Raw genomic sequence first — 26,677 nt, forward strand, 5'->3', positions numbered from 1 at the left:
GGGAGATCTCAAGAGTCCACCTAAGAAGTTTCAGCAAAATAGCAGAGCAAAATAACCTGAGAATAACCACACAAAAGGGGTAGGAAGAGCGGCTTCATTTTGCCTGCATTATTCAGTCCCCCAGGTCTGCGCTACTCAGTGCCAAGAAGCAACACCCTCGCCAGAAAGAGTTCTCCTTGCAGGCACAAAGAGAGCAGAATGACTGACCAGATGAGTAACCATTTGGAGTTACACAAAGGACCTGGCCCTGACTCCTGTCACTGGCCTGCACCTCCGTGTACCAGCAAGTAGTCCCTGTGAAGACCTGCATGTGCACACAGCTTGTTCCAGTTTCTGTAACTGGCCTTTAGTGTGTGTGCACCTCTGACTAGCCTCTGTGGCCATGTGAGTGCACACTGACAGCCAAACCCCCACCGCTGTGTGTGCCTGAAGCCAGTCCTGACCCCTGTCACTGACCTACACTGCTGGCGGCACTTGCAAATAGCCCCTGGAGGGCACACCTGCTGCTGCTGGCACTGACTCTGCTTACCAGATCCTCCAAAGTGCCTGGGCCTGCAACAAGCCTCTGCAGCCACCTGGGTATCCGCTGACTGCCCATGTCCTGCAGCTACGTATACACCCACAGTTGGCCCAGGCCCCTGCTGCTGGCCAGGGCTTTTGCCAGTGTGTGTGCACCAGCAGTTGGCCCCTGTCATGATGCAGGCATCTGTAGCCAGCAACACAGCCGGCTCTGGCCACCACTGCCACCATGCCCTGTTCCCTTTCCTCTGAGAAGCCCAACAGCCATTCCAGCCAGTCAGGGCGCCACACAGCTCTTTCTGTCAAGGATCATGCAATTGTCGACATCATGCACCTCAGCTGCCTAAGCCAATGAGATACTTTGCCACCTTAAATCTTGACATATTTGTGAATTTTAGTTTTCACCTTGCCATTGATTTCTAGTTTCATACCATCGTGATCAGAAAAGACACTGGTATGATTTTTATCTTCTTTTATATCTTATGACTGTTTTGGTGGTCTAACACCTGGTCTATCTTGGAGAATGTTTCATGTGTGCTCGAGAAGAATGTGTGTTCGACTGCTGTTGGACGGAATGTTCTCTAAATGTCTGTGAGGTCCATCTGGTCAAACGTCTAGTTTAAGTCCAATGTTTCCTTATGGATTTTCTGCTTGGATGATATATCCAATGTTGAAAGGGATATTAAAGTCCCCTGCTGTTATCGTATCGCTCTTTTCTTTCTTTGGGTCTGTTAATATTTACTTTATGTATTTAGATGCTCCTATGTTGAGTGCATAAATATTTACAAATTTTATATCCTCTTGTTGGTTTCTCCTTATCATTGTATCATGAGCTTCTTTGTCTCTTATTCCTGTCTCAAACTTATATAAATTAAGCTGCCCCTGTTTTCTTTGGGTTTGTGTTCATGTGGAACTTACTATTTCCCCTTCCATTCACATTCAGTCTGGGTGTGTCCCTAAAGCCTCAGTGAGTGTCTTGTGGATGGTATATAGCTGGGCCTTGTGTTTTTACCCATTCAGCCACTCTATGTCTTTTCATTGGAAAATTTAGTCCACTGACATTTAAAGTAATTATTGACAGGCATAGACTTACTACTTTTTTAAAGATTTTATTTATTTATTTGACAGAGAGAGACACAGCAAGAGAGGAAACACAAGCAGGGGGAGTGGGAGAGGGAGACGGAGGCTCTCTGCTGAGCAGGAGCCTGAGGCAGGATGTGATCCAAGGATCCTGGGATCATGACCTGAGTGGAACCACTTAATGACTGAGCTACCCAGGCACCAGGCATAGGCTATTTTGTTAATTGTTTTCTGGATGTTTTAGAATTCTTTTGTTTCTTTCTTCTTCCCTTGCTCTCTTCCTTTGTGATTTAATTATTTTCTCTAGTGGTATACTTTAATTGCTATCTTCATTTTTGTGTATCTATTATAGGTTTTTACTTTGTTGTTACCATAAGACTTATATAAAGCATCTTATATTTACAATAGTCTGCTTTAAGCTGATCACAACTTAAATTCAAATGCACACTAAAACTTGATACTTTTACTTTCCTACTCCCCCCACGTTATGTTTTTGATGCCACAATTTACATCATTAACTTATATCCATTAAAATCTTACGGTAGTTATTTTTAATATTTTTGTCTTTCAGTTCATACTTGGTTTCTGTGATTTATCCATCACCATTAAAAATTAGACTATTCTTTATTTAACTATTTGTCCTTATTGGTGAAATTTATCCTTCCATGTTTTCCTGTTATCATCCTTTTGTTTCAGATCGAAGAGTTCCTTTTAACACTTCTTGTAAGACTGGTCTAGTAGGGGTGAATTTCTTCAGCTTTTGCTTGTCTGAAAAACTCTGTATCTCTCCTTCAATGATGAAGGACAAATTTGCTGGGCAGAGTATTCTTGGTTGGAATTGTTTCTTTTTCTTTTAGCATTTTGAATATTATCCCAGTCTCTCCTGGACTGAAAAGTTACTGTAGAAAAATCTACTGATAGTCTTATGGAATTTCTCTTATATAGAACAAGTTGTTTTTCATTTTGCTTCTTTTAACATTATCTCTTTGTTTGTAACTTTGACAATTTAATTATAATGTATTTTGGTGTGGTTCTTTTTAGATTTATGTTATTTGGATCTTACAAGTTAGGGAAATTTTTAGCCATTATTTCTCTCTCTTTTTAAGATTTATTTATTTTAGCAACAGAGAGTGTACACACACAAAAGCGTGAATTGGGGGGAGGGGCAGAGGGAGAATGGGAATCTCAAGGAGACTCCCTGTTGAGCCAGGAGCCTGACCTGGGGCAATCTGGAATTCAGTCTCATGACCCTGAGTTCAGGACCTGAGACAAAATCAAGAGTTGGATGTTTAACTGACTGAGCCACCCAGGTTCCTCCCCATTATTTCTTGCAGCTTTCTAAAACTTATGATTTCACTTGTATGTGGAATCTAAGAAATAAAACAAATGAACAAGGAAACAAAAAGAATCATACTTCTAATACAGAGAAAAAATTGATGGTTGCCAGAGGGAAGGGGGTTAGGGGAATGGACATAATAGGTGAATTAGAGTGGGAGATACAGACAGTGAATAAGTCATGGGAATTAAAAGGTATAGCACAGGGAATATAGTCAATGATATTATATTAGCGTTGTACGGTGTCAGATGGTAGCTACACTTTTGGTGAACAATAAGGTATAGAGTTGTGCAATAATTATGTTGTACACCTGAGACTAATGTAACACTGTGTGTTGTCTATATTCAAATAAAAATTTTTAAAAAATTGTTTAAAAAAGATGTTTTTAAAGTTTTCTGTCCCTTTCTCTTTCTTTTCTCCTTCTGGGACCTCTAGAATGTGAATATTGATCTGTTTGATGGTATCTCACATGTCTCTTAAGCTGCTTTCTCTCTTTTTTATTGTTCTTCTTTGTAATCAGATGTTCTTCTGATTAGATCAAGTCATATCTTTGAGTTTGCTGATCTTTTCTTCTGCTTGGTCTAGTCTGCTATTGAAATCATCTACTGGATTTTCCAGTTAGTTATTGTATTCTTCAGTTCTATGACTTGTTTGATATTGAAATTCTCACTTTGCTCGTGCATTGTTTTTCTTATACTGGTGAACAAACTCATTACTTTGAACTCTTTATCAAGTAAATCACTTATCTCCATTTCATTGAGGTCTGTTTCTGGAGTTTTATCTTATTCTTTTGTTTGGAACATATTTCTCTATTTTCTTCACTTTACCTTACTGTGTTGGTTTCTGTGCATTACATAAAAACAACCATTCTTGATGGAATTGTCTTGTATAGGAGACAAACTGTATTTTTTTTATTTTTTATTTATTTTTTATTTATTTTTAAAGATTTTATTTATTTATTTGACAGAGAGAGATCACAAGTAAACAGAGAGGCAGGCAGAGAGAGAGAGAGGGAAGCAGGCTCCCTGCTGAGCAGAGAGCCCGATGCGGGATTCGATCCCAGGACCCTGAGATCACAACCCAAGCCGAAGGCAGCGGCTTAACCCACTGAGCCACCCAGGCGCCCGACAAACTGTATTATTGATGGAATTGTCTTGTATAGGAGACAAACTGTATTATTCAGCCTGGCTCTAGCTCTTGGTTTTCTCTAAAACCTTTGTGATTTGGCTTACAGTAGTTTAGTGTGTGCCAAGACCTGTTGGTGTCACAAAGGGGAGAATTTCAGTCAGCAACTAGATGCAAGCTGATTGGAAACAAGATTCTCAGGCAGAAGATTTTGAAGTATGCAAATAAACCTCTTTCAAAGAAAGACTAAGAAAAAGGCATTTCTGTTGGCTTCTTCTTCTTCTTCTTTTTTTTTTTTTTTTTTAGACTTTATTTATTTATTTGAGAGAGAAAGTGAGAGAGAGCACAAGAAGGGGGAGCTACGGAGGAAGAAAGAGAAGCAGGCTCCCCACAGCCCCATACAGAGCTCCATCCCAGGACCCTGGGATACTCACATGAACCGAAGGCAGATGTTAAACCAACTGAGCCACTCAGACACCCCTTCTATTGGCTTCCTAAATGCTAAACCCTAGAGGGATAGCCAATTAGGAAGCATTTCTTTGCTTGCTAAGGTCCTTCGAAACTCGTGAATTCAAGCTCCACTTGCCTGCATAGCCAGGATATCAAGAGGTGTGTTCCTTGGGTGGCAGCTGCAAAAACCAGGGTGCCGGATATGTATATAAACTCCTTCCAGGATGATATTGGTAGTTTGGAGCAGGCTACAGGGAGAATGCTAAGATCATATCTATTGGATTCTCTGTTCTCTGGGGAGATGCATGTTGTATTAGGGACCTAACCCTCAGGGAGCAGTTATAAAGTATGCAAATAGACCTCTTTCAGGGAAAGACTGGGAGATTGGCATTTCTCTCTGCTCATTTTGCACTGAGCCCTGCAGGGATAGCTGATTAAGAAGTGTTTTTTTGTTTTTGTTTTTGTTTACTATAGTCTTCCAGGAATTCAAACTCAAGAACTCTGGTCCTACTGGCCACCAGAGCCAGGCAATCAAGCTGTGCATCTTCTGGGTAGCAGCTACAAAACCTGGGTACCAGACAGGGGCACAAGCTCCTTTTCAGGAGACACTGGTGACCTGGAGCAGGGCAGAGAGAGAATGTGAAGATGGTGAAGATGACACCTGCCAGCCTCCTCAGTCTCCAGAAAGAATTGCAGTTGACCCCTAGATGTGTGTTAAATTAGAAGCCTGACTCTCAGGCTGTAGCTTTTAAGATATGTAAATTGACCTATTTCAGGGGAAGACTGGGATATAGGCATTTTTTGCTTGCTACCTCTTCACTGAGCCCAGGGGACTCACAACAAGTCCTCACAAGCCCCTTAAGAGCTGTTTCTTTGTTTGCTATAGTGTTGTAGGTCTTGTGGACACAAGTCTCATTGGCTTTTGGGGCTAGGTGTTTTGGGGCCTGCCCCTCAGGCGGAAGTCTTAAAAGGCAGAGCACTCCATGTTGGATCCAAACGCTTCTCTCCTCAGGGAGAAAATGGAACTTGTTTGTTTCCTCCCAATTATATGTTGCTGTGATGGGGTAGTGTTTACAGTCAAAGCGTGTCTCAGTCTTTCTTACACATTTCAAAGTGGGGCTTTTTTTATTTATCTGATGTGTAGGAATTGTTCAATTAGATTTTTTTTTTTCTTCAGAGGGAATTGTCCTGTGTGTAGCTCTAGATGCAGTGTGTCCATGGGACAAGGTAAGGTCAGGATCCTCCTATATTATCATCTTGGACTGGAACCCAGCAAGTCTTATACTTAAGCTTACGTTTTTAACATAGAATTAATTCCCCCACTAACTACCTCTAGGTTTGTCAAGATAAGATGTTTAAGTGTAAAGCACTTTGAAAAGAGTGGGGCATTATATAAATAAAGGGATGATTGCTTTGGCTTGCCTGAATAAGTGAATTCAGAGCGGATGAGAAGAGTATGGGTCTGGGTCATCTTTCCTACTTCATGGCAAGACCTATGCAAATCTCCCTCTTGCTCAGGAAACTGCAAGTAAAGCCAATTTAGTCTAAGCATTCTATTATGAGCCAGGTGCCTTAGAAGTCTCAGTATTTGTTGTCACGTTCTTTTTGAAAGAAATAGCAAGGTGGTTGGCTTATATTCTAGTTGTTTGAGCTGCCAAATGACTCTTAAAACAAAAAACAACTTTCTTCAGCAGCACACAGTGAAGTTGCCTTTCTCCTCCCTCCCCATTCTTTCATTTTAATCCTTTATAATGTGTGGTTTCCAGACTCCAAAACTATAAACAAAACATGTCTGTTCTGTAGTTTCCATTATCTAGTGCAAATTGAAAAAAGAAACCATAATGCTTCTTAATCTTCTTTAAAAATTCCTTTTTACAAATAATTTATTTCCAAATATAGGCGTTTCTTACATGATTTGGATGTAGTAAGGTTGAATAGAGACAGAATTCATATCAACCTATTGCAGATAAGGTTTTCCCCTGAAAAACAGCATAATCAGGGTAGGCAGTTTCCCAGGATTTTTGTGATCACTATTCTGGAGATAATACTCTGCAAATAAACATGGGCATCGGGGAAAAAGTGGTTACTACCTTTGGGAAAAAAATATCTCAAAGAAATAAAGGAACACCAAAACTGTTTCTTCTTCCTCTTTCTTTCTAAAAGATGTATTTTTTTTTTCAAGCATTTAAAGAAGGTCGAATTGAACTCTATTTTTATCCTGACTTAAACTGTGCAAACACCTGGGAATTAAAACTTTTAAATAGTAAGTGGAATTTGACCCTTGTTGAATATGTAGATTTGAATATTTAGCATCATTTTTTCCTTGTAAGTTGTATCTTTTACATGTACTATAATGTCTCAAGTTAGTGTGCTAATTCCCCTGTGTAGTTTCACAAGACAATATTTTCATTTACTAACAACATTTCATAGTACATTAATAACATCAACACAATCACATTTCCCTCTGTGCCAGCTTCAGGGTTATTAGAGATGTAGGGACATTTGTTACACCAAGGTAAATATCAAATATCAGTTGAAAGAGAGGGAGAATAACAGTGCTTTTGCTGCCAGCCCTAAGTTCCTTTGAGATGTATATGAATACATATGATTTGTTCAGTCTTTAAAACATTTGCTGGTTCAGCTGTGGTGCATATGTTGGTTTTCAGACAGTTTTGGAGCATGGTGGGGGGTGATATGCATATATAAAAATCCTAGGTATAAGTTTTGAGGATGTCATTAAAGTTTGTTTAACTTTAATTTAAACATAGACCTCAAAGATATATAAATAATACTAGTTTTGATAGATTTTGGAAAAGTAATTAGAAATAGAGTAAAGCATTAAGGAAAATAGTAACAGATTTTAATGGAATTTTTCAACTAAATTCTATTCTATTTTACTTTTTCTCTAGTTCCTAATGAAAACAACAGTTCATTTATTTTTCTTAAGTTTTCTTTAAATTCCAGTTCGTGATGGGATGCCTGGGTGGTTCAGCTGGTGAAGCGTCTGCCTTTGGCTCAGGTCATGATCTCAGGGTGCTGGGATTGAGCCCCACATCAGGTTTTCTGCTCAGCCAGAGTCTGCTTCTCCCTCTCACTGTCCCTCTGTGCTCTCTCTGTCTCAAATAAATAAATCAAATCTTAAAAAAAATAAAAATTAAAAATTAAAAAAAAATTTCCAATTAGTTAATACAGTGTAATATTAGTTTCAGGCGTACCATTTAGTGATTTGCTGCATACAACACACAGTGTTCATCATTAGAAGTGCACTCCTTAATCCCCATCACCTATTTCACCCATCCCCTTGCCCACCATCTGGTAACCATCTGTTCATTCAGACTAAATTATATTTTAAATGAAATAAATTGATCATTAATTTTGTCTGGGGTATTACTTTAATTCCCTAACCAGATATTGATTTTCATTTACTTCTCTCTACTGGTTTTTTTTTTTTTTTAATTGTGTGACATTCTGAACTGCTGAATAAAGAATTGTTTTAAAGTTTAAATATTGTAACTTCTTCAACTAGGGTGCTATTTCTTAATATTTTAGCTAAAAAAGAAGAAAATGTTATATTCCTTTATACTATTTTGAAACATGAAAAATGCACTGATTTATTTTTTCTTTATAGAAGAGTAAAACTAGGGGTACCTAAATGGCTTAGTAGGTTAAGGGTCTTCTGCCTTTGGCTCCATTCATGATCCTAGGGTCCTGGGATCCAGGCCCAGAGTGTAGGGCTCCCTGCTCAGTGGGGAGTCTGCTTCCTCTTCTCCCTCTGCCCCTCCCCTGCTATCTCTCTCTCTGTTTCTTTAAACAAATAAAATCTTTTTTAAAAAGTGGAAAGAGGGGATCTGGGTGGCTCAGTTGGTTAAGCATCTGGCTTCCTCTCAGGTCATGATCCTAAGATCCTGAGATAGGAACCTGTTGGGTTCCCTGCTTAGCAGGGGACCTGCTTCTCCCTCTCTCTCTGCCTGCTGCTCCCCCTGCTTGTGCTGTCTCTCTTTCATTCTCTCTCTCTCTGTCTGTCAAACAGATAAATAAAGTCTTGGGAAAAAAAAAAGGAAAAAAATTAAAAGGCAAAGATATCTTACAAATGTATATTTTACCCTCTGTGTTTTTGCTGCTGTGGTTACATAAGAATGATTGAAAAAATGGAAAAAAAAAATCAGAAACCCTTAATACTGAATACTAGCATCTTTTGTGTTTTTTTCTTTCAGCTCTCAGGAGAAGTGATTTTGCAAATTGCCAATGAACCAGTTCTGCCCTTTAATGCTCTCGATGTAGCTTTAGAAGTTCAAAACAGCCTTAAAGGTAATTTTTCTTTGAATTATAGTAATTTTAGCAAATGAAAGATTGTTCAACTAATTTTTAATGAGCAATGGATAAAATCATATGCTATCTTATTAACTATGACAACACAAGACTCCCTGCCTGGAGAGGATTATCATGAGAGGGGCTTAGAAGAAATTTGACTGCCACGTCAATAGAAAAGAGGTGTATTTATGTGTGAGCACAAGACAAAATATCAGATTATAAAAGATGTTTCATCTACTTCCCTTTGTCAGAGAGATTTATAATTTCAAACTTCTATTATCACTTATAAGTTACACATGGAAAAAATATAGATCGGATATTTTTCCAAATAAATAAAGAAGGAAGTAGGTAAGTGAGTTTGTAGCTAACATTCAGTCAGTTCAAACAAGATTGACCCAGAAGTTTCTCCTTTGGGATTGATTTCTGAGGTAGATGCCAGATCACTGAAGTGTTGGTTCACCCTAGATTAAGGGTGACAAGAAGAGAATTATTTCTATAGTTTCTATTTCAATCCCTTCATGTTTGAATACATCTCTTTCTGCAGAATTCTAATACCATCCTAATAGTTACCTTCATTTCCCTTTTATCTACATACAAAGCTTTCAACTAAGCTTGTAATTTGTCTTCATTAACCAAATACAAAGGGCAATATAGTAATTAAAGAATGTACCCTCCTCCTATTTGAGTAACACATCTTATTGTCAGATATTTAATGTGTGATTTGTAGACATATACTTCTCAATACAAAAGTCAATATTTTAATTATAATCCTTAAGCAGTAATCCTTAGAAAATGGTCATTCTTTGGGGGGTGGGGTGAATTATTCTTAACAGCCAAATATTTCTGGTATCTATAAGTCTAATACTTTTTTTTTTCTTTTTTAAATCTTGTCTATCAGGATTGCTTCTTAACCCGGAGAATACTATAACACAACTTCCCTCCTCAATGATTCTTATTATATTGGCTGTAAAACCATAACCCTGAAAGCAGATGAGCTGTTTAGGGTTATTTGTTCCCATATGAAGTGGCCTCAGATTGCTTTGTTTTTGGTATATTGAAGTTGGTCTCTATACAGTTTCCTTTTTTTCACTTTTGTCAAGCTTCTATCATAGACTTGCTCGATGCAGGGTTTCCATGAAACTTCCAATTTGTAAAAAATGTAAAATATGAGTTTCTGTGAAACTCAGTAAATCAAAGTGCAATGAAATGACGTATGCCTATATTTTGGGCAGCATTAGAGCTCAGAAGAAATACCTGTATTTTAATGAGATAATTCAATACAATTATTCAGCCTTCAGGAGGGTTTCAGATACAGCACTGACAGAGTTGTATTTAATCAGGCTATAGCTCTAATGGGAGAGGGACAATGAATTAGATAAGATAAAACTGGGAGTACATGCAAAGGAGCACCTATGGGAGTGGACCATAGTATCTAAATTGGGCATGGAATAAAGTGAGGAAATGAAGGCAATGAGGGGAAACAGAAAGGGAGGAGGATTGACAGATGCTACTTCCTGGTGCGATCAAAGAATTGGGAGTGAGTGAGCTAGAAAGACTCCTTTGCTGGGGGCCAGAAAATGGGATTGTTAAAAATGTGATCATACAAAGAGTGAAGACATCAGTAATGACAGTGTTCAGGCAAGGACATGACCGTGGCAGTGGGATAGGAGGAAAAGAGGTTAAAGGAAAGAGAGTCTAGAATATGTGGTTATGGAAATTGCCAAGAATATAAGAAGGAGTGACAAAACCAGGAGCAAAAAACTTCAAAGAATGCTCAGTAATGCAGAGGACGCTCCTAGTGTTCTTCTAGGGAAAGGGCTACAAAGTGCCTGGGAGAAGGAACCACCATCTGAGAGGGCTATCTTGGATGCAGTATCCTTAGGGGAAAGTCAGATTTTAGTTAAAGGAAGAAGGTACAGAAAATATCATGAAAATAGGCCAGGTTAATAATTCTTTCTTTAATAGTTATATCTAAAAGTGTGTTAGTACAAGGGGGAAAAAAATAACCAAACTATAGTCATTCTACAAAGATTTCCACTGTGGGCTGATGCTACTAAGGCTAGATGAACCTCTCCCTAAAATCAGGTTTCTTAGTTGGGTGAGCCAGGAGCATTTTGGCTTCTTGCTGTTATATTGGACTGCTTCCACTCTATGTAAAGAACTTTTCCTTTGGTTGTCGGTTTTGTATGAGTTTTGTTTCTTTTAATGTGAAACTCCTTGGGTCTCCCTCTACTTTCACTCAGAAAGATGTGGGCAGACATAAGATGTGCATGTACAAGAAACATAAAACAAAGCAAAAGAAAATGTAACAAAAACATCGATATATAAGCAAAAAAAATATTTTTACTGTGACTTGAATATAAATGTTCAAAGTGACATGATTCATCACCTTTAAGCTATATACATTTTTGTGTTTAAATCATCATGATTCAAAGTTATTTGCTGTATATCAAGGTAAAACATCATTCAAATATCTGCTAAATTATAGGAAATTTGATGTACCTGTTCCATTTTGCGTACTCTGGTTATTACCTTATTACTAAAATAGAATAATATGCTATAATGTGTGAATAATGGACACAATTTATAACAATTAAATAAATATTTCTGTTTCATTTTAGTTACAGTGTGAGATAATTTCATTAGCTAAACAGAGTTCCTGTACCATGTTAAATGAAACATCTAATTTTACTGCTTAATACAAGCTTTAATTGTTGATATATTTTCTTATTTTGTTATGACAGCTAGCAGTGATTAGTCTTGAGTTCTCAATCACAGCTTAAAAAAAAAAAAAAAAAGTGACCTTCAAGGCTGGACTATAAAATACTGTTTCTCCCTACTGCAAAGAGTTTACGTATGAAGGTCTCTGAAACCCAATTGCATTTTCAACGGTGTAATTTTTACCCCTTGACAATGGGCCATCTTGTTTATTTATTACTCTAGTTTACAGTAGCAGCAGACCATTCTCTACTGTTCTCACAACCACCAGAAAGAAGGATAATTTACCAGTGAATAATTTGTTTGAGTTGATTTATTGTACGGTCTTGAAAGCTCATTTTGACTGAGTGACCTTGGCTCTTAATATTTGGTCAATGCCAAACACATAATAGTTAGAGAATGAATATTTTTATGTGGTACATGGAGATATAATGTAAATAGTGACTGATAAGATAACTGATATGCTTCCGGGGTACTTTTTGTAAATAAAAGTATGTCCAAAAAATGCACACGCAGGGCATTGGTCCTAGTGTGCAGGCAGCAGAGACAGGTGCCAAGAATAAACGAAGTAGCACCACACCCTTGAACCTGGAAGCAGACTAAGGACTGAGCATTTAACAACCTGACTAAATTTACTCTTTCTCACTTTATCCACTTTTTAATGTTTAAAACAGCACTTCAAAATAGCTAAGGGACTTTGTGAGTCTGATGCTTTCTGTTTAATATCTGCTATTTTTCTTAATTGGAATTCTGTTATTTACCATTATTGTAAAACCTACAAATGACCAAATAAAGTAAGTCACTTTCATTTGATCTGGCTATGTACACATTTATTTAGTGCAATTCAGACTCAGCAGGAAACAGGTTCTAACTGTGTGGCTTGTTGCCACCTCCTGATTGTCTCACTAAATGTAAAATGGTTGTTGGCAGGATTTCCTCCTGTTCTTTGAAAAACCGACAATGGTGATTTTATCTGACTTTTTCTCTTTTTTTATTAGCTGATAATTCATTAGTGTCAATCACTTCATTGTAGAAGGAAAGATAGTATTTCACTGTCATGATGTGACTGAGCCAAGTGCACTGTTCCTTTAGATCTGTAGTTTCGTATTTTCAATATGTGTCAGTTCTTTTCCACAATCATGTGACTGAGACCCATCTGATGTCTTTTTTTCTTTCTGAGTAATTTATGATGGATGTCCCAAATGGAAAAATTATGTATGTGCTTTATAAATTGTGTGATTCTAGTCCTCAGCCCATCTATCTCCAATCTTGATTTTAATTACCACCAACTCCAACTTTGGACTGCCCTAGAAATAGTAAAGAGTGGGTACATTAGGTACCTGGCCCTGTGTCCTCCCTAAAAAATCCAAATCCATCCATCTAAAATATAAACAATTCTAAGAAAATTTTTGTTCCCATGGAAATTCCAAATCATGTTAGATTTCTAGTAGTTTGACACAAACTGGCGTATCTGGAAGTTACCATTTTGAGTGAACAGGACTTCAAAGTATTCTCTCAGAAGTAGCTTACTTTGCTTGCTCAAATTGAGAGAAATTCAATAAGAAATTGGCCATCCACTGGGTACAAATTCCTAAAAATATGTTTAGTATCAATCCCCAGTGTATATTTTTTTTTATTTTAAGATTTTATTTATTTATTTGACAGACGAAGATCACAAGTAGGCAGAGAAGCAGGCAGAGAGAGGGGGAAGCAGGCTCACTGCTGGGCAGAGAGCAAGATATCACCAGGACTCTGGGATCATGATCTGAGCCGAAGGCAGAGGCTTTAACCCACTGAGCCACCCAGGCACCACCCCCCCGTATATTTTTGTATGTACTGTGACTACATAACTAATTAAAATTTGTATTTCATATATTGATATCCCACATCTAGTTCAAACAAGGAGATGGGACAACTGGGTCTGCAACAAATTCTGGTTGTCTCTATAGTATCAGAGTTTGTCTCCTGAAACTAGTTTTTCTTTCCTCCCACTTCTTTTTGAACTCATATTTTTATTGAATAATGTCCCTTAGTTATCATCCAGAGCATGTCATCCCTTTTGTATTCCTTAGAATTATACTTTCTTTTCCTTTATGTCCTGTGTCACAATTTGTTGTTATTCCTACAGCTTCCCTTTATCATCATTTCCTTCAGTATTCTGAGTACTTCATTCAAATTTGTTTAAAGTTTTCTTTGCAGTATCTACATTTTATATGTGTCACTACATTGATTGAAATATGGTAATGACTTCTTACCATTTTCCTACTTTCCCATCATAGTAATGGTCTATTATATTGTGAATTTTTGTTTTTCCCTAAGTGCATTTTAAGGGTAATATCCTATGCCCATTACAGAATAGTACCACAATCCATTTTTCTGTAAGTATTGCCTCTCTGGCAAGAATTTTAAAGTTGTGTTTTTTTTAAAGATACTTTTAATCTTGGCTCATAATAGAGCATAAAGTATCCTTGACCTCATACTGATTAATTTTATTCAATCTTTTTTTTTTTTTCATTTTCTTGGCTTAACCAAAACATATTTAAACTCACACATGTTATTAAATATACAACTCCAACTTTCTGCCTCAGGAGGAGACTGGTAAAAAATAAACCACACATGAATTTAATTCATTCAGGGAAGTTTTGCTCACTCTTCCAAAGCAGCCAATATCCAGATCAGTTTCTGCACCAGGCAGACAGACACTGTTGGGAGAACTCATTCCATGCAATATGGTCAAATTCATGCTAGATTTTCATCTGTGTTGGCTAGCTGGATCCTTGGGCAATATTTAGAATATGAGAAAATTTTCAGAATGCCTTGCATACTTTTTAAGAAGTGGCTGACCTGATTCTTCTAAGTATGCCGGTTTGGCGCCTTTGGAAGAGGGATTTCTACTGTATTCAGTTTAGACATAATTATCTACTGTCTTCTGGCATATTGCACTTTTAAATAATATCCTTTTATCAATGTATTATAAAATCAGTGTTAGATTATTTATCAGCAGTGCACTAGCTCCCACATTTCTCTCTATACCTGCGTTTTTGTTTGTTTAATTTCTTTAAATAACCAGCTGAGATGATTCATTTTGATTCATACTAAAGAAGCTAGCATGAAGAATAGAAAATGTGGGATAATAAAGGACTGTTGTTTTCCCTGGATGAAATCATATTGGCAATTTCTTTTTTTTCTCTCTAGTGGTGCCACAAGATATTTTTAAAACGACATTAAGTAACATACATTTTTCCCCCAAAATAATCTTCTGTTCTGCTTTTAACCACTGTGTTATGTGAAACATAAATCATACTTTCCCTTGTCACTATAAATCAGTGAAGTCTAAGCTATGATTTTGCAATTGTTAGCACCTTTAAAACTGTGATAAGCTCTTCCATAGAAGAACAGGTTCTGTGAAATACTATTAAAATAAAAAGCTATGTTTGTTTGATATAAAAATGTAGTTTTAGAGTATGACCAGTACATTTCACTCTTAATTTAAGATGAAATTGAGTGAGTCTTAAAAAAATACAGCCACAAAATAGAACAAAAAAACAGAAAAGTGGAAATAAACTGAAATTTAAAACTTTTTGGAGGATAAAACTTGGAAGAAAGCCACAATGGCAAGTAGTAAAACCATTCTTTAAAATCAGATAGTTATGCATTTGTCTAGAAGGTTGTAGAACAGACTTAAACACATGGGTTTATGCCAAAATGAAACTCATCAAGATTCCGGAGTACCTGGGGAGAAGAGGTAGTTTGGGCAGGTCCTGGCAGGTTAGAAAAGAGCACACAGATTCAGTGAGGGCAGACAGAACTGTAGTTACTAGTCTTACCCAGATGCCTTAGAGACCTTATGCATAGGACATGTATGAAGTGCCTTTGAGCTTCTGATCTACTATTGGAAATTGTTTTAGGATTCTGTAACAATGGTCCTCGAGAGGAACAAGTTTTCTGAGGACACCATGGCGCTTTCAGGGTCACTCCACAAAGCCCTAGGTAATGTGCCAAGTGTCTTATGTCCATTGTGACATTTAATCTTACTCTAGCCACATGAGCTGAACTGGATATTGTTAAGAGCAATTTAGAGATTAAGAAACTGTGAGTGAGGTGTCGGGGAGGGTGTGTTTATGTTTTCATTGGGTGTATCTATTTAAGCAGTAGGTTTAGGGATTGAATAGAGTTAGCTCTATCAGATTCCAAAACCCCTGCCCTTTCCACTACACCACACCGCCTCCCAAATGACTTGAAGGGGACAACACGGCAATGTGATAACCCACTAGAAGATAGGAGTAGGGACAGGTTTCCTTCAGTATGTTTTAGAGCCTCTTCTGAACTGGCCTCCTTAAATCTGAATACTATCTCACTATCCACTGACTCATAATTCCTCCTTCTCTCTCTCCCTCCCTCCTTCTCTCCTCTACAGTTAATATTACTACTGCTTATAATATGCAGATCTGTTCTTTGTATAACACAATGAAAAAAATGGAAGGGTTGAAGGTAAAGGCAACTTCACCCTCTAAAAAGCTGAGGACTAAGGGATTAATTAGTAGCAATTAATATTATTGTTTACAGATGTAACATCCTTGACTGCTTTAATGTAGAAAGAGTCTCAGAACTTCAAGAGGTCCATTTTAGATGCCCTCGATTTCTGGGCAATACCATGATCTTTCAAGTATCACTTCTTCTCTGGATTTACTTAAGATATTTTTATACACAATAAACTCTTCAGTCTTTCTCATGAGCATTTATTTTATTTGATCCTTATTTATTCTCCATTTGTGGATTATATCTAGCTAGATTAGGAATTTATTAAGGTTGAAGATTTAATCTTTGCCTTTGCCTCCCTCCCAGTATTTATAGAAAACCACACAAAATAGGACTCAATACGTTACTTACTGAAAATACATTTGTATTTTACTTTGAGACAAAGGAAAAATGCATTGTTTCTGTTTGAAATTTAGAAGTCCATTTCAATTATCTCTTAAATAACAAGATAATTTTACCAGGCAGTCTTAATTATTTTGTATTATATTAAGGTTGATTTTTTTAAAAAATTATTTATTTATTTATTTGACAGACAGAGATCACAAGTAGGTAGAGAGGCAGGCGGAGAGAGAGGAGGAAGCAGGCTCCCTGCCAAGCAGAGAGCCCGATGTGGGGCTCGATCCCAGGACCCCGGGACCATGACCTGAGCTGAAGGCAGAAGCTTTAACTCACTGAGCCACCCAGGTGCCCCTTAAGGTTGATTTTTAATATTTATCACATATCAGTATGTTCTGCCATGCTATAAAAACTTATTAATGGGCACCTGTGGCTCAGTGAGTTAAAGCCTCTGCCTTCAGCTCAGGTAATGATCCCCTGGTCCTGGGATGGAGCCGTCATCAGGATCTCTACTCGGCGGGGAGCCTGCTTCCTCCTCTCTCTCTGCCTGCCTCTGCCTACTTGTGATCTCTGTCTCTCAAATAAATAAATAAAATCTTTAAAAAAATTTTTTAGACTTATTAATTTTTGGCTTTTCACCAGAAGGGAAGATGTAAAAGGATCATTTTTGAAGTCTGGTTGTTTAATTCCTTAACTTTTATATTATCCCTTTCCTTGCTCTTAAGAAGTTCTAGATGCAGCCCATGGGAAGAAAAAATGGCTCCAGATTCATATTCACCACAAAATAAAATTGGGAATCTTTATTACAGTATATACAGGGAAGAGTGTGATACAATAATGGGGAAGTGGGGGCACTGATTTGAAGAAGTGAAAAGTAATATCTCTAAGAAAAAATCATTAGTTACAGTATTTTTTACATGTCTGAAAAATGAGTTGGTGGTAATTTATACTTAGTTTGTGTACTCTGGTAATAGTATTTTCCATTTATATGGTGATTTCTATGCTTAGAGATTGAAATGACTATTCTTTTTCCCCAAGGAAGTTAAAGGACAATAATATTAAGTAATCTATTCAAAACTACATTGATAGTAATTAAGTAGATGGAGCTCTTACATGTTTTTTGATACCAAGACCTGTGTCTTTAGACTCTGTGTGCATATAACTTCAAGATAATTGTATTAACTGTCACTGAGAGAAATCTCTAACTCCCAATTCATTTTCTTTGGTCAATGGACTTACTGCTTATTAAACCTGAACTGTTAAGAGCCTCAATTAGTCCTCCATTCTCTGACATTCACTGTGACTTAAATGAAGTTTTATATATTCTTTTTATTGATTATTGGCAGGCCATATTTTAATTCAGTTTAGTTTAGTTTGACTTATCATTACCCTAAAATAGCTTATTTTCTTATCTTTTCTTTTCCTTTGCAATTATTATTGAATTTTAGCAAAATTAGTTGTCCTTATTATATGCCAAACATTTCCCTAAGTGACTTTGTAGGCATTGTTTAGTATAATATCTCAAAATATTACCTTATAATTCGAAATTTACTCAACACAATTTTTAGTAAATGACTATTATGTCTTGGATATTGTGCTAGCATCTAGAGATACAAAGAGATAAAACATATTTGATGACCTTGTGGGGTTCTTTTCAGTCAGGGAAAGGAGATAGACAAGGCAGATAAGGATAAAAATATTGCAGCTACTATAATGTTCTGATCAAAGTAGATGATTCAGTGATATGCCAGGCATAGTGTTAGTCTGAGGAAATGGCCGAAAACAAAACAGACAACAATCTCTGCCTTCACAGAGCTGACATTCTAACAGGGATTCAGTATCATGGGGGAAAAATCATTTAGGGTCACAGCTTACATAGAGTCAGTGATGTTAGTTTCTGGGTCTTATTTAAAGGGACAAATAAGTTCTAATTGTCATTAAAATGCTATTAGGAATCTTTGGAACATCAGTTATGTATACAAATGATTAAGAGAACATTGAAAGTAAAGCTACTTTTTAATTTGTAAGCTTATACCCTGGAAGTAATACATAGGGGATTGTGTAGATGGCAGGCGTTCACTCTCAGGGTCCTTTCTGGAACAAGACAGTTCTTAAAGCTGTCAGTTCTCTACATCCTCACCACCATGAAAGATAAATTCATTTAAAGCTAAATAAAGTAGAATGGTACAATTTGTCTCACCTGATTCAGTAGTAATGTCTTCAATTCTGTAGTGTATGTTAGATCAGAACAGATTTTTCTTTCTTAAGTGGAAGACTCTAAGATGTCGAACTTGTTTTTTTCTGTTGTTCAGTCTTTCTATTCCAGTATAATTCAAATGTGCTTTTTTTGTCTTATTTTTCCCTTGTACAATGGTATTTCCTATAAGGCCCCCATATATTAACTTCAGTGAAACATCACAATTTAAAATAAACCGTAACTTCATAAAATGGCATTATCATTATAACTGTTTAAATAACAGAGTGCTGAATATCCTCAATGAGCAAAAATTTCTCCTCTCGCAACCTCAGGTTTTGTTATGATATCAAACAAGATAATTAATGTATATAGAATGTACTTTGAAAACATCAAAATGCCAAAACCTGTGAACTCCTACAATTAATTTTATTCATATTGTTAATGTCAGTGAACAGAAAGCATATAAATGTGGCAATCTCTTTATAGTTCTCATGAAAACCACTTATATCTGTGCAGTTTTCTTTGGTTATTGGATTTTTTTCTGAAAATACTTTATTAAATCTCTTTTGTTTATTTAGCAAACAATTATTGAGTGTCAGAATTGTGCTGGCTTCTGAAGAAAGTGACATGTGAAATAGTCCCCATCAGATGGAGGGGAAAGACAATAAATGTTTAGTTAGATAATTCTATGAAGACATATTCTATACATCAGCTGTAATTCTAACCCAGGTAATCTTTCCTTAGCTCCTCAGTTCTCTACAGTGCTTCTTAAACTTTAAAATGTGGGTAAAAATCTGGGTAGCATGGAAATTCCTAGGCTCTATGCCTAGAGAGATTCAGCAGGTCTGAGAATCTGCATTTTCACAAAGACCAGGTGTTTGAGGATCTGATAACCCTTGAACTTCACTTGGAGAGAGTCCCTTTGTGATCTTTCCCTTTTGCTTGAGACTTCCCCAGCCAAAGGTCCCAAATGGCTTCCTCATCTCTCCATTTGCTTATATCAATGCCATGCTCTCAGGATAGCCAGCTTAGGCTGGCTGCCAGGACAGCCATCAGGCCCATGTTCATTTCCTCACCTCGACTTGACATAGTTCTCTGTATTGAGTTTCTGACCTTGCTGGAGTCAGTTGTACCTAATTACCTGAGAACAACACCACCAACTGTTGCCTCACCCAGAGAATGACACAAATGGTGGGGAATATTGGGAAGAAGATGATGAGGGAATGCCCCTCTCGTGGTATAACAAAGGATTGCTTTTTAAACAAGGTGCTAAGTCACATCAGCTGGAAACTGCCTAACTGTAGGGAATACTTTTTGTAACACTTTATAAAATATTCATCATTCAGCCCTCATAATCTATGAAGCAGATGCTATTATCTTATTCATTTTATAAATTAGGATACTGAAGCTCAGTAATTTGCTCAACATCACACAGCTACTAAGTGGTATAGCAGGGATTTGAACTCATGTGGTCTGGCTACAGTTTCTGGTGGCCATTATCACTGTACTAATGCTGCCTTACTCTTAGTCAAATGAATGTCCTGTTTTTGCTGCCACCATTCATATCAAAATGACTTCCAGTAAGTTGTACAAATAGGAATAAAGCATAACAAACAAAAATCATCCCAAAAGCAAAACCAAGCAATGTAAACATTACATAGGATAGTTTTCAGTGTACTTTCAAGTCAAAGATATATTTTAGCTTCAAATTACAGGAAATTTTGAGTAAAACAAAGGAGCCCATGGACATATCACAACAGAGTAACATATCTCATGCTCTCAGAAGAGAAGATAACTTCTTTTATAATTATTTTTTTCACACAGAAATATAGGATATGTCATGAAAAGCATGAATTTTTGAGTCAGAAAGATCAGGCTTCTAATTTTGGCCTGACATTTATTTGGTTGATGATCTGGTACAATTTGCTTGTCTTAATTAATTCTCAGGTGCTCTGAAATAGACATGACAATGCAAACTTTGGTGAGTATTAAATAGGATAAATACTTGAAGTACTCAATACAGTGTCTGGAACATAGCAGTCTCCTAACCAGTACCTATTTACTATTATTATTATTAGTAGTAGTAATTATTATTACTAGTAGTAGTGGTAGCAGTAAATATAATACTCTTAGCAGAATATAATATTTAGAATATTTTTGGTGGGATTAATATTATAATTTAACTATAAATTATAAATTTAATTAGAAAAATTTAACTGATGTTCCTTTTTGACATCATGATTGCAGAATGATTATTTTGCTCCTTTGAGGATGTCTCTTCTGAGATGGACTCATTTATCTCCACCAGGTGATCAACCCAACACTCAACTGCTAGCTCTGGCCTCACGTCTGCGGGAGAGTGCTGAACAATTCCAGTCAGATGAGATGCGTCCTGCTAATGATCCCAAGGAAAGAATTCCCATCCGTGTCCGAATGCTGAATGACATTCTCCAAGACATGGAGAAAAACTTCCTCGTACAGCAAGTGCCACCAGGTTTTTATAGGTAGGATATGTGTCTCAACCTTTATTTGTTTATGCCCCTCAATCAAATTTTTATGTTTAACTTTCAGAATGTGTACCTTCTGTGAAAATGACACTATTTTTAATGTAGATATTATGTGTAGTTATATGAGTAATTATTGTATGTACACTTTGAGTACCATTCTCTTACCCAAAGGAAATTTCAACTGCATGAGTATAGAATAAAGGAAATTGGCTTGGCAATATCATATAGGAAATGACTAAGAATTTTATTTGACATTAAGCTTAATATGAGTTAGACATGACATGGCTATGGGAAAACCAAATGGAATTATAGGTTGTATTGGGAAAAATACTTTCTTGAATGAATCGAGAGACAAGCCTACACTATTCTTCATAGTAAGACCACATCTAGAGTATTGCATTTAGTTCTAGAGGCTACCTGTCAAGATAGAGCTAAATAAGTTTAATATTCTGGGGAGAGTGGGATTTAGATGAATCTGGAAATGGCCAGGAGATTAGAAATATTAGTTGGAGGGTCATAAAAGAGTGATTCCTAGAAACATTTTAACAATTTTAATATTTTAATAAACCCATTTTGATATGGAAGGGGGATTCAATTTTGGTTTTTAGAGGATGAGAGGAGTATAACATGGTTTTTATTTTATAGTTCCTGATATAGTAGATATTAAAGAGGGAAAATGGAGTTTGAAAGATTCTAATATATTTTACGTACTCTTATTTAAGTTTTTTATTTTTCTACAAGACACAAAATATAAGTACACATGCCTTTCTATATAATAGATGCATATATAATGTGTGTATGTGTATAACAATTTAATATATGTGTGTGTGTTTATGCCTCGTGTGTGTGTATGCATGTGAGAATGTGAAAAAAGGAAGGAGGCAAAGAGGTACTGAACAATAATGAGGCAAGAAACTATTTGGCCCAGAACTCTCATTCATAAAGGACCTCAAATTTAGACTTTTGCACTACATCACTTTTGTGTTTGTGTGTGTATATATATAACATACAACATTAAAAATACTCTGGACTAAACATATTGTGCTTGACCTAAGGACACAACTAGGACTAAATAATTGAAGCATGGATCAAAAATCCCAATCAAAATTCCACCAGCATTTTTCAAAGTGCTGGAATAAACAATCCTGAAATTTGTATGGAACCAGAAAAAACCCCAAATTGCTAAGGAAATGTTGAAAAAGAAAAAGCTGGGGGCATCACGTTGCCTGATTTCAAACTTTCCTACAAAGCTGTGATCAAGACAGCATGGTATTTGCACAAAAACAGACACATAGACCAGTGGAAGAGAGTAGAGAGTCCAGATATGGACCTGTAACTCTATGGTCAAATAATCTTCAACAAAACAGGAAAAGATATCCAGTGGAAAAGATAGTCTCTTCAATAAGGGTGCTGGGAAAATTGGAGAACTATGTATAGAAGAATGAAACTCGACCATTCTCTTACACAATACAGAAAGATAAACTCAAAATGGATAAAAGACCTCAATATGAGGCAGGAATCTATCAAAATTCTAAAGGAGAACATAGGCAGTAATCTTTTCAACAACTGCCACAGCAACATCTTTCAAGACACGTCTCCAAAGGCAAAGGAAACAAAAATGAACTTTTGGGACTTCATCAAGATAAAAGCTTCTGCAGAGCAGGTGAAACAGTCAACAAAACAAAGAGGCAACCCATGGAATGGGAGAAGATATTCACAAATGACACTACAGAAAAAGGGCTGATATCCAAGATATATAAAGAACTCCTCAAACTCAACACCCAAAAAACAGATAATTACATAAAAAAATGGGTAGAAGATATGAACAGACACTTCTCCAAAGAAGACATACAAATGGCTAACAGACACATGAAAAAACATTCATGACCATTAGTCATCAGGGAAATTAAAATCAAAACCACATTGAGATACCACCTTACACCAGTTAGAATGGCCAAAATTTACAAGACAAGAAACAGCAAGTGTTGGAGAGAATGCAGAGAAAGGGGAACCCTCTTACACTGTTGGTGGGAATGCAAGTTGGTGCAGCCACTTTGGAAACAGTGTGGAGATTCCTTAAGAAATTAAAAATAGAGCTACAATGACCCTGCAATTGCACTACTGAATATTTACCTGAAAGATACAGATTCAGTGAAAGAAGGGCCATATGTACTCCAATGTTCATAGCAACAATGGCCACAATCGCCAAACTGTGGAAAGAGCCAAGATGCCCTTCAACAAACAAATGAATAAAGAAGATATAGTTCATGTATACAATGGAATATTATACTTCCATCAGAAAGGATGAATACCCAACTTTTGTTATCAACATGGATGGGTCTGGAGGAGATTATGCTGAGTGAAATAAGTCCAGCAGGGAAAGTCAATTATCATATGGTTTCACTTATTTATGGAGCATAAGAAATAACATGGAGAACATTAGGAGAAGGAAAGGAAACGTGAATTGGGGGAAATCGGAGGGGGAGATGAACCATGAGAGATTGTGGACTCTGAGAAACTGAGGTTTTGGGAAGGGAGGGGGGTGGAGGGAAGGGTGAGTCTGGTGGTAGGAATTAAGGAGGGCATGTATTGCATGGAGCACTGCGTGTGGTGCATAAACAATATTAAAAAAGAAGAGAGGGGGTGCCTGGGTGGCTCAGTCATTAAGCAGCTGCCTTTGGCTCAGTCATGATCCCAGGGTCCTGGATTCAAGCCCTGCATTGGGCTCCCTGCTTGGTGGGAAGCCTGCTTCTCCTTTTCCCATTCCCTCTGCTTGTGTTCCCTCTCTCACTGTGTTTCTCTCTGTTACATAAATGAAATCTTAAAAAAAAAAAAAAAAAGAAGAAGAAAGAAAAAATTAAAAAAAAAAGAATTGAAAATTGAAGCATAGGAATACACATTTCATTACATATAAGAAAAAATTTTCTGATAAGTCGTGTTCTTAAAAGAGTAGATATGATGCTTTTATAGAGTAGTGAACTCACTGTCACTGCATGTATTCAAACAAAGGCTAAGTTGCTCTAAATATTTTGACTGTATGAAGTTTCAGGTGGCCTTTAGTATCAACATTCTGTGATCTGACAAAACACTTGATCTCTATCTTAACTTCTACATTTATAAAATGAGATAGTAGAATGAGACCTGTTTAAAATAAAAGATCTTTCTTAGTTCTGATATTTGGTGATTTTCTGTTATGATTTTAAACTCAAAATCTCATTTAAAATCCTTATATCATTTCTTCTAACACTTTGACTTGCACTATAAGACTTTGAAAAATGCTAATTTATTACAATAGATATTTTTAAGACACTGTGGTAAGCGCCACAAACATAGAAATTGCCTCAAGTTAATAACACCTGCTCTGATAAGGCTATATTAGAGGTGGGGATGGAGAAAGAGAATAAACAAGGTATCTAGGTAAAGTAAAGTGTATGGTAGATCTAATAACAGCTAAAGAAATAAGCCGCATTATTAAATTCAGCATTATTAAGAAGTCTTAATCAGAATAGGTAAATTATATTTTTAGAATATAAAAATTTTCCTCACTTCTAATTTATAAAAAATTCAAAAATTAATAAAAGTTATATATTAAGAATATAGTTTTATATATTATGACATAGTAAATAGTTTCACCATTTGCCTTCCTTGGCACTTACTTTAGATATAGAAGATCCTTATGGTCTGAGGTATATGTCCAGAGAACTTTGCATTACCACTTCAATAAGATTTATTTATCATACATTTTGAGTGGAAAAGGAAATATTGATTTTTTCCTGAGTTAACAGTGATTAAGAAAGTGTTTTTTTTTTCCTGTTAGTGATATGATTACAGTATAACTTGTATCCCAGTGTGCAAGCTTCAAAGTGTTGATTATGATAATGTTCTAACTCATAACAGACTTTAGAATTGAAAACTTACGGTTCAATATTTTGGCATTACTTTAACTATTGCTACAATTATTGAAGAAATACATGTTTGCCATTATTCTCTTTGGCCCTAATTATTCATATATATGCCAACAGCAAATAGATTTGAATAGATAGATGCAAACAGATCACTTCATTTTGATTTATCTGACTGACCTTTATCCCAAGATAAGTTGATCTGAATTTTTACTTCATTCCTGAAATATATAACGAGTCATCCTACTTCATGTTTTCTCTTAGTAGAGAATTCATATTTTTAAATATTCTTCAAGCAGAAATATCAAAATTACAGTAGAATTTCTACTCCCAATGCTTTTAAGCTCTTCCTTTATGGGGGAGGAAATGTTCAAAATACAAAAATGTGTGTGACAAGATCATATGCAGTTAAAGAGAATGGAAAAATTGATTATAATGATAACCATATGGAGTAAAGATAAAATTGTTAATTACATTGTATAAAAGAACATTTGGTGAACAAGATTCATTTTTTTCTAACATTAAATAACCTTTAGAGATGTTATTCATCTAAGAATCTCACTCTTCAACCTGATGGTGTTATGACAATTCTCATCAAATATACAAGGAGGAAGTCAAAAGTAATTTGCTTTTCAAGAAATTTGTTGACAGAAGTTCATTGTATAAAACTAAATATTTCATTTAGAATTTGGATCATGTCCCAAAGGATACTGCCTCAACCAAAGTGTCACTAAACACTGAAACATTATTTTTGGAACATGTGAAGAAATTTTCTTCATAATTCAGCATCAGAAGATTCAAAAATTTTGAAATCCTACAATGTTGCATATAAAATGTGTTTTCTCATAAATAAACCCTCATTGGACACTGCTCTGTGCATGCATATTGATGGAAACTGGTAATATAAGATCCCTACATTTAAGGAGTTTAAGATGTAAATGATATAAATCATGAATAAAAAAATTTGAAGAATACTTATGAAATTTTATAATGAATACACAGGCAAGAAGTATTGTTGGGATTCAGTGAAGAGAGAAATTATTATGCTGTGATGGTTAAAAATGGCTTTTTAGGGGGATGAGGGATATTTACCTGGGCTTAAAGGAATGGTAGGATGTTCATTAAATTAGGGAGTACTATAGACTGAATTATTTTCTTCCCCCAAAACTTGTATGTTGAAGTGTGATCCTTAGTGGGATGATATTCAGTGGTGGGACCTTTGGGAGTCTCTACCTTTCCTCATGAGTGGGATTAGTGCTGTTATAAAAGAGACTCCAGAGCTCTCCTTTGCGGTTTCCTGTTTTGTGAAGACGAGTTGTCTGTGGGCCAGGAAACGGACCCTCACCAAATGCCAAATCTGTCAGGACTTCGATCTTACAACTTTCATCCTCCAGAATTGTGAAAAATAAGTTTGAGTTGTTTATAAGCCACCAAGTCTGTAATATTCTGTTATAGTCTCCCAAACTGTCTAAGAAAGGAAGCACTTCCAGGAGAAGATGATGTAAAGAAAGACACAAAAGAGAGGTTGTGCATCATTTGGAGAGTGGAGAACAAGAAGTGGAATAGATTGGATGGATATTAGGATCATAATTAAGGAGAATCATGAAGGAATCAAGTTGTGCAGTAGTTTAAATTCTCTGTGGAGAGGTTTGAACTT

At 36.2% G+C, this 26,677-nt stretch overlaps 1 protein-coding gene across 2 annotated transcripts in view; it reads left to right on the forward strand.

Moving 5' to 3' along the window:
• Positions 1-26,677, forward strand: part of NAALADL2 (N-acetylated alpha-linked acidic dipeptidase like 2) — a 936,574-nt gene that overhangs the window by 869,668 nt on the left and 40,229 nt on the right. For both annotated transcript variants that reach the window (XM_032842372.1, XM_032842373.1), the window contains exons 12-13: positions 8,725-8,818; positions 20,920-21,115. In XM_032842372.1, coding sequence (XP_032698263.1) covers positions 8,725-8,818; positions 20,920-21,115 — 290 coding nt within the window. The remainder of the gene's footprint in view (positions 1-8,724; positions 8,819-20,919; positions 21,116-26,677) is intronic.

Source organism: Lontra canadensis, unplaced genomic scaffold (genome assembly GCF_010015895.1).
Source record: "Lontra canadensis isolate GAN:19392208 unplaced genomic scaffold, GSC_riverotter_1.0 scaffold129, whole genome shotgun sequence".
NCBI lineage: Eukaryota > Metazoa > Chordata > Mammalia > Carnivora > Mustelidae > Lontra > Lontra canadensis.